This window comes from Bos javanicus, chromosome 7, assembly GCF_032452875.1.
Source record: "Bos javanicus breed banteng chromosome 7, ARS-OSU_banteng_1.0, whole genome shotgun sequence".
NCBI lineage: Eukaryota > Metazoa > Chordata > Mammalia > Artiodactyla > Bovidae > Bos > Bos javanicus.
The window spans coordinates 10,487,032-10,496,929 of NC_083874.1; the positions used below are offsets into that span (position 1 = coordinate 10,487,032).

General features: G+C 39.7%; 1 protein-coding gene across 1 annotated transcript; it reads right to left on the bottom strand.

Annotated features, from left to right (window-relative positions):
• Window positions 1–1,995: 1,995 nt before the first annotated feature.
• Window positions 1,996–3,168, bottom strand: LOC133251957 (olfactory receptor 7A17-like). Its single transcript, XM_061424725.1, has one exon. It carries the CDS (start codon window positions 3,166–3,168, stop codon window positions 2,203–2,205), a length of 966 nt encoding a protein of 321 aa, XP_061280709.1. The 3' UTR covers window positions 1,996–2,202.
• Window positions 3,169–9,898: the final 6,730 nt, after the last annotated feature.

Below are 9,898 nucleotides of genomic sequence, written 5' to 3' on the forward strand. Positions count from 1 at the left end.
GAGAAATTTGCTCATAGCCTAATGATGATACCTTTGTAGGTTACTCTTATTTTTTTCTGGCTGTCTATAACATTCTTTGTTTGCCATCATCTTTGCTGGGAGAATCCTGAAAATGGTGGGCTCTATTGCCCCATCCAGGGTGACCAAGGTTGAGGGCTACACCATCTGTACTGCCTGGCTCTCTGTGGCTCTAGATGTTGCTGTATCCAGGAGGCCAGGGTCATGTGTACCACCTCCACTGATGCTACCAGTTCCTTCTGGGGCAATAGGCTCAATTGCCTTAGCTGTGTGGCTGAGACCAGGATCACTGCCTCTGTTGTTCTCCCAGTTCCATCTCCTCTAGGTGAAAAAACCATTCACCTTCAGATGTACAACAGTGTGTATCTCTTGTGCCCTGACATGTTGGGTAGAAAAACTTTGTTTAGTTATGGATGTTTTACTAGTTGTAGATTGAAGAGGTGAGACACAGGGAGCATCTTCTGCCACCATGATGCTGACATCACCAATGATAAACTATGTTTCCCACAAGTTGCAAGATTAAAATACATACATAAGTGGAGTAGACTATCATATATTAGTGAAGAAAGAATTGCCACATGGCTGCATACAACCTCCTGGATGAGCTTTTGTAGAGTTGTAATGTATAAAATTACAAGTGCATGTAGACTTATGAGGAGCCCAGAAGTGATCAGAACAATTCAATATTAAATCTCACTTGATAATAAAGACATTACATTCAAACATTTACTATTAGGGTGAGTGGTTATGCAGCAATAACTGAGTAAAATATAAAATTATACAGAATTGAGGGCAATTATAATAATTTTCTCATTCTATGCATTTATTCTGATATTTAAAGATAGTATTCAACATTCCTGCCTTTGAATTTTATTACAGAAAATGGTGTTAAAAAATACTCCATCGCAGTTTCCTCCCTGTTAAGCAGTAGATTGGTAGATGTGTTTGGTTGCATAAATTGTGACCTGACTCACATGACTGGATAGGCGATCAAGTTCTCTAGTGAGTCACCTTTGATCGTGAGATGCACATACATATACATACATAAAGAGTTGACTCTTGAGTAATGCAGGGGTTGGGGCAATGACACCCTGTGCAGTTGAAAATCTGCTTATAACACTGCAATCAATGCTCCTTATCCACAGTTCCATATTCTATGATTCAATCAACTCTCTTTTAAAATTATATAAATTTCATTAGATTTCACTTGTACTTTTTTTTATATGAGTAATTCATCTCATAACTATTCTTTCAGGAAAACAAGGCAAAAATTACTTGGGATGATATATGTCATTTAAGAAGAAATTCTTCCTCATGTTACTCCATAAAAAATGAGAACGTCCAAATATTTCATATCCAAAGTTTGGAGAATTTTGAAATAGAAAAAAAACAAAACTTTTTAAAAATACCTATATAATAGACCGAGAAGAAAACTTAATAAAGTGAGTCACTGGATTTGTATAGAGAGCTTGAATTAAAATAAAATGGATATTCCAAGAAACAGAGAGGAGTGAATTTTATTACACAATGGACTGGTTGCATTGTGTCCTGCATCTGGTTGCAGGACTATTTTCTGTGAAATCAAGGGTAGTTCATCACCCCCAGGGCAATTGACTGCTTTGTGACTGCCATCCCATTGAATCTCTTCAGAGTTCTCTTTATGTCTTTCTTGCTCAGAAAGCAGATAAGGGGGTTCAGCATGGGTGTGGTTGTGATGAACAAATAAATTATGCAGAAAAAAAATGATAAACTTTTGTTTCATATTTGACTGTCTAATGAAATTGTGGAAATGGCTTCGGTTGCCAAGTTGGTACTTTTTCCCAGAGAAATAGTACAACTCATGATTTTTCTTTTAGTAAACTGAAAAATAAATTGTTCAATATAAAACATTTCACCTCAGAAGAAATTATTCTCAAGGAATGCATGAAGAATCATGAGGTAAATGGGAATTTCCATATATTCCACTTAAGTCTGCAAATCAATTTGTGGAAGTAGAAAAATGACAAAGGAAAAAAGATAGCAAATAGCATAAAGGTTAGTCAAGAGAGCTAGTTAACTTGTATAAAGAAGTTGAAATGAAATAAATGGACATATCAGGCAGTAAATTGAAGGAGCAAGTGCTCTTTTAACAATCTGATCAGAAAATCACAATTTTAGCCTCAAAGGCATTGCTTCTTGCAAAAATCAACACTTCTTCTGCCTCAACACAATTGGTTCTAATATAGTTGCCATCCTTAAGAATTTTCTCAGAGCCCTCTTTATGTCTTTATTCCTCAGACTGTAGATGAAGGGGTTCAGCACGGGTGTGACCACAGTGTACATCACCGAGGCTGTTACACTTGAATGTGAATTGTGAGTAACAGCAGGGGTAAAGTACACTCCTAAGACTGTACAATAAAATAAGGAGACAACCGAGACGTGAGATGCACAGGTGGAAAATGCTTTATACTTCCCCTGAGCTGATGAGATTCTATGTATGGAGGAAACTATCCTAGAGTATGAGTAACATATCCCAGCAAATGGACCACCACCCAACAGCCCAACTGCAAAGTACATCATGGTTTTATTTAGAAAGGTGTCAGAACAGGCAAGTTGGATCACCTCTTTGAATTCACAGAAGAAGTGGGGGATTTCCAAGACTGTACAGAAAGACAGGCGCAGGGCCAGTAAAGTTTGTAACAAGGAACTCAGGGCACCTATCATCCAGGACACCAGAACCAGCAGTGCACACAGCCAGGCGTTCATGATGACTGTGTAGTGCAGTGGGTGACAGATAGCAACATACCGGTCATAGGACATGACGGTCAGGAGGAAGTCATCCAACTGTACAAATAGTAGGAAAAAATATATCTGAGTGAAGCAGTCTTCATAGGAAATGACTTTGCTTTGTGTTTGTATATTCACCAGCATCTTGGGGATGGTGGTGGAGATGAAACAGATGTCTACAAAGGACAGGTTGGAGAGGAAGAAGTACATGGGGGTGTGGAGGTGGGAGTCTGAGATGATGGCCAGGATGATAAGAAGATTTCCAACCACAGTAATCAGGTACAAGGAGAGGAAAAGCCCAAATAGGAGGCGCTGCAGTGCTGGTTCCTCTGAAAATCCCAGAAGAATAAATTCTGAAATTTGTGTTTTGTTGCCCGGTAACATATTTTGGTGGTCACTATTAGGAAACAAAAAAAGAACATGATTAATTTTTGCACATGTGGGCATTAATATAGTGAAAAGCTGTAAATTACACATTTTTATAGTATTCAAGGTATCTTCTATGACATCTGTGATTAGAAATTCATGTTTCACACTCAGGCTTTTAGACAACAGCTCATGTATTACCCAGTTTAAATGCAAAATTCTTCCACACATTTGAGAAATTTATGTTGCATACTTACTATCTTCTGGGGTGAATGTATAGGATGCTAAGAACAAAACTCCCTACAGTCCAATAGTGAATAAAAATATAATTTAATAAATACAAAAACACATTGCCATGTCTTATAGTGAAAGATGCTGTGGAAAAAAATCACTCTATAAAATAGAGTACATGGAAAAACAAAGCAGGTATAAGACAGGGGCTTCCCTTGTAGCTCAGTTGGTAAAGATTTGGCCTGCAACTCAGGAGACTTCGGTTTGATCCCTGGGTCAGGAAGATCCCCTGGAGAAGGAAATGGCAACCCACTCCAGTATTATTGCTTGGAGAATCCCATGGACAGAGGAGCCTGGAGGGTCCTCTGGGGTTGCAAGACTGTGGGGTCACAAGAGTCAGACACTACTTAGCTACTTTGACTTATAGGATAGAGTGGAGGTGTTATGATTTACTGGGAGCTCAGGGAGACCTCAAACAAGGAGAAATTTGAACAGAGACCTGATGGAAGACAAAGTGAGATATTGTGTTATCTGGGAGAGGAGAGTGCGAAGAGTCAGTGCGAAGTCACTGAGGGTGGGACTTGTTTCAAATAGTCAAGGCTCAAAGGAAGCCAAAGTGTCCAGGGGAATGAGCAAGGGGAGTAAAGGAGATGACATCAAAGGATGCTGATGACCTCCCTGCTGTTGCCAAAACTGCAAGACACAAAGAGTCCCTCATGCATATGTTCTTCCTTTCACATTTTTGTTTTGCTTTAAAATTTAAATTGATTCCTTTGAATAGAAACAGATCCTTATTTTCATCTTCTGGGTAACACTTTTGTGTCTGTCTTTTACAGGTCACATTTTGGAGTAGATAAACTTAAGTACCACTGCCCAGAGAACTGCTCATTCCCCACAAAACAATCTCACACAAATAGAGCACTTGATTACTTACTGGGCTTATTACTCCCTGTGTGTCCATGCTAAGTTGCTTCCATCCTGTCTGACTCTTTGTGACTCTATGGACTGTAGCCCAAGGCTCCTCTGTCCGTGGGATTTCCCAGGCAAGCATACTGGAGTGGGTTGTCATTTCCTTCTCCAAGGGATCTTCCTAATTCAGGGATTGAACCTGAGGCTCCTGCATTGCAGGCAGCTTCTTTACCATTGAGCCACCATGGAAGCCCCATCACTCCCTAGTTCTCAACTCCAGCCACAATGATTAGGAAAGGAATAATACAAAGCAAGTTGTCAACATCAAAGCATCTTTACCCTAGAGAATGTAGAAACAGTACCTAAGTTCTAGTTGGTGAGCCTCCTATGGGGCTTCATTTTAATGTGACCATTTTGTGCTCTGTATTAAAAGATAAATTTAAAAAGCAGTTCGAAATATGAAAAAGAAGAAAAGGACGTGGGGAGGAAAACAAGGATCACCTGTGGGTCATATCTCTTCCTGGTTGCCTTATTTTAGAGCACATGTCTTAGATTATGTATACCTCAGTTTTGCAGGCATTTCATCTTCTAAGACAAATCTAATGACCTCAGTGATATATACCATGGTCACCCCCATGCTGAACCCCTTCATTTACAAATCAAGATCTAATCAGCTCAGTTGGTCCCTGAGAGACTGTGATGACAAAGCTTCCTTAGTAGTGGCAGCATTCCAACCCCAGTTTTATCCCCTTGATGCTCAGAATACCTAATGGAGCAGCCTACAGCAATTTATCAAAAGAAAAATGAGTCATTATCTTTATGCTGTCAAAACATGTTTTATAGTGCTTTATAATGTAAAAGCTTTTATTCTTTTTCTGTTAAAATGGCAGTCAAAGGAGGAAAAAGAAACATCCTACTGGTTGAACATTGCACTAGAAAACTAACAACAATTGATTATTGTTTGAAAACGATTAAAAATTATTAGAAACCATTGTTATGTTAGAAATATTAGCAACAGAAAATATACAAAGTTCAACAATAAATTAAGTTTTAAAACATAACTGGTAAAAGGAATGTAGCCCACCCAGCTCCTCTGTCCATGGAATTCTCCAGAAAAGAATATTGGAGAAGGTTGTCATTCCCTTCTCCAAGAAAGACTTTTCTACATGATCTTCAATACAAAAAAAAAAAAAAAAACTGAATCAGAAAACCAGCATCTGAACTGTAGATCTAACACATGTTAGCTGTATGAACTTAAGAAAGACTATAGATCCATTCTAAACATTAATATCCTTATTCAGTCGAAATAGTGGTGTCCATCCTTCTACATTGGTAGGCAAATGTATGTAAAAAGCTTAGCATAGTTCTTTCATGTTATTATGTGAATGATTATCATTGGTGATGAGATTTAACTGATTTTTTTCCTTCTGTCTCATAAATTTCTCCATTGCTTTCCCACTTATTCCTAAAGAAGTCTTACAAATTAAAGCTCAGTAGCATACTTGTTTTCATATTAAATCCATATTTTTTCATGTGAATATCCAACATGAGAGATTATGCTGTGAAATGTATGTCTCTGTTGCAAGATAGTATCTACCTCCATGGGAATATATCTTTCTAACTAATGCAGAATGTGCTTTAATGCATCACATCTTTAAAAAATGTCTTTAGTTCACTGCACAGGCCTCTAAACCTACTTTTCCTACTCCCGTTATCTAGGAAACTCCTTTAATATCCTCTAATTTTACTGGAACAACTTTATGCTCCCACTTCCTTCCCCACTCTCATCCAACTGGACTTGAATTCCCATCACTTAATCATCAACAAGGATTCATGTTGCTGAGTCCATCAGACAGTTCTCTTTTTAACATATTAAAAAATGAACTATAAATTAATTAGCCAACCTACCAAACAAGCACGGCAAATATCTCGAGTCTGTACTAGACTTATTAGGCTCTCAAGTGATTTCAAATAAAAGTTTTTCACTTCCATTATCTCTGAATCTTTCCTGAACTACCTATTAAATTCATAGACTCACCTAGATGGGGTCTATGAGAGGAAAATCTGTGTGGATATACAAATTCCTCCCTGGATGGTTGATGGTGAAAACTGAAGCTCTGTTGCCAGGAAGGTACCCCAGCCAGAATTTTTACTCCAAAAGCATCAACCATGTCCTGTGCAGCTCAAGGTTCTACATCTACAGGGACTGTAACACAGGAAATATTTACAGCTCCTTATGTCTGCTCATTAGGCACTGTTTCCTTTGTTACTCCAATCTCAGAGTACATCACTTCCCTGTGGGACACTAGAAACAGAATAAAATTTTCCTGCTGAAACTGTTCCCATGAGACAAGGTTGGATATCAGTTGAATCTAGTTTGTATTACTTCTTATGAATTCTCCAGCCTTCCAGAGATCTAACCTCCTTGCACTTTATCCTAACCTTCAGTTAGCATTTTTTAATCTAAAAAGGAGGAACCTATTTTGACTAGTTTCCATGGACTTCTAAATTATTGTCTTATTCCAAGTATCAGGCAACTGTATGCTCCTGGGTTCTGTCTCATCACTACAAATATTTGGAGTGACGGACATTAAAGCCCTTGGCGTGTCACAGCTCTCAGGTCTCAAACAGACCATGTTAAAGCTCTTAGACAAATCAGTGTTACAGCTCCATGTTACAGCTCTATTTAATTTAGAAAATAGCAGGAAAATCCATCCTTGAGGCTTGAGGGCATGTCGACCCAAAGACAAAGAGAAGAGTGCCCCAGCGCATGGGAGAGAGACCCCCGGCCCTTTGGCTCCTCTTTTTATATGTTTTTTTTTTTTCCTCCCCCTGGGCCTGTCTATGTAAATTGGGCTAGCCAGAGGCACTATTTATTCTACCTGAGGTCCTCACTCTGGTCCTTGGACCTTCCCTTTGTTCTATATTTACAGGCTTTTCCCTTCCTTGTCTTTTGCTGCTGCCAAGTCACTTCAGTTGTGTCCGACTCTGTGCAACCCCATGGACTGCAGCCTACCAGGCTCCTCCATCCATGGGATTTTCCAGGCAACAGTACTGGAGTAGGGTGCCATTGCCTTCTCCCTCCTTGTCTTTTAGCCACTGCCATTCTGGACTCCTGTTTCCTATTCTAACTACCTAACGCAGTGATCAATAGCTCCTGATATATCCAGAATATTGGTAATCCCTCTTCAACAAAAGAGTTGTATTGTTTGCTACAAAACCATATACAATCTTTGGCTTCATGTGACGTTTGACAAATCAGATTTAACTATAATTTAGAGCAGTTATTTACTCCTCTTTAAAAAGATTTGCTACATGACATATTTAGATATATATTTAAAATCACCCACAGAACGGTTGTTGTTCAGCCACTAAATTGTGTCCAACTCTTTGTGATCCCATGGACTGCAGCCCGCCAAGATCCTCTGTCCTTCATTATCATCGGAGATTGCTCAAATTCATGTCCATCAAGTCAGGGATGATATCTAACCATCTCATCCTCTGCTGCCCCCTTCTCCTCCTGCCCTCAAACTTTCCCAGCATCAGGGGCTTTTCCAATGAGTCAGTTCTCCTCATCAGCTGGCCAAAGTATTGGATATTCAGCTCCAGCATCAGTCCTTCCAATGTATATTCAGGGTTGATTTCCTTTAGGATTGATTGGTTTTATCTCCTTACTATCTAAGGGACTCTCAAGAATCTTCTCCAGCACCACAGTTCAGAATATATCATTTTTTCCAAACATTTGCTTTTTATTGAAGGATAATTGCTTTACAGAATTTTGTTGTTTTCTGCCAAACATGAATCAGCCATAAGTGTATATGTATATATATAACATATATATATATATATATATATCCCCTCCTCTTGAAACTCCCTCCCATCTCCCACCCCATACCACCCCTCTAGCTTGTTACAGAACTGTTATCACCCAAAACATGTGGCTTCCTGTCCATCTGAAGGTTCTTGCTTTCCCTTGTCTGCCTATGGTCCTCGCTGTTTATGTGACGTGGGATTTCCTGCCACCAGGCCCTGCCCCGATTTTTCTGTTCATCCTTAGCCACCTGCCTGCTGTCACACACTGACACAGGGAGCAGCTGTTTGGGAACAGATGGATCAGTGGTAAAGAACCTGCCTGCCAGTGCAGAAGATGCAAGAGACCTGAGTTCCATCATTGGGTCAAAAAGATTCCTGGGAGTAGCAAATAGCAACTGTAAAATGAAAACATCTCCTGCCATATCAATAAACAAGAAATGTCACAGCCATCAGCTATCTCTGGCCTGCAAATGTTCAATGGGGGTGGGAGTGGCTCCTAAAACTGCAATCCAGCAGATGCTGCCACACCCCCAGTGGGGGAATGCAAGAAGCAGCCATTTGCCACATTTGCCCCTCCTTAAGAAGAACAAAATCCAGCAATCCCTCTGCTGGGCACACACACTGAGGAAACCAGAATTGAAAAAGACACGTGTACCCCAATGTTCATCGCAGCACTGTTTATAATAGCCAGGACATGGAAGCAACCTAGATGTCCATCAGCAGATGAATGGATAAGAAAGCAGTGGCACATATACACAATGGAGTATTACTCAGCCATTCAAAAGAATACATTTGAATCAGTTCTAATGAGGTGGATGAAACTGGAGCCTATTATACAGAGTGAAGTAAGCCAGAAGGAAAAACACCAATACAGTATACTAACGCATATATATGGAATTTAGAAAGATGGTAACAATAACCCGGTGTACGAGACAGCAAAAGAGACACTGATGTATAGAACAGTCTTATGGACTCTGTGGGAGAGGGAGAGGGTGGGAAGATTTGGGAGAATGACATTTAAACATGTAAAATATCATGTAAGAAACGAGTTGCCAGTCAAGGTTCGATGCACGATAGTGGATGCTTGGGGCTAGTGCACTGAGACGACCCAGAGGGATGGTATGGGGAGGGAGGAGGGAGGAGGGTTCAGGATGGGGAACACATGTATACCTGTGGTGGATTCATTTTGATATTTGGCAAAACTAATACAATTATGTAAAGTTTTAAAATAAAATAAAATAAAGAAAACTGAAAAAAAAAAAGAAGAAGAACAAGGAAACAGGGTTTGGCCCAAGATAGCCAAGGTGCATATGAAAGGAATGAATTCAGTGAGTCCAGAGGCTTACATCTTCCCATACAGAGAATGCTAAACTCCTTAATTTGATATCTGACTTTGATGTTCAGCCTGCCTGCTCCCTTTGTTGCAAAGGTGTATAGCCTGACTCCCCCTCCTTTTTCCTTGGAGCAGTTTTCTCAGAGCTACTAAGATGCTGTCTCCAAGGCTGGGGACAGTACCACCAAATAAAGTAACTCTCTACTTTCAGGTTGTGACTATATTTTTTAGTCAACACAACCCATTCTATTATTCTTTCCTGGAAAATTCCATGGACAAAGGAGACTGATGGGCTACAATTCATGAGGTCACAAACAGCTGAACACAACTGAGCCACACACGCACGCACACACACACACACGTGAAACCCATTAACAGTATAGGAGTTATATTTTGATATTCTTTCTATTTTGCAGTTTTGTCTCTGGTTTACTTATTCCCTTTGTCTGAATCTCCACTCTA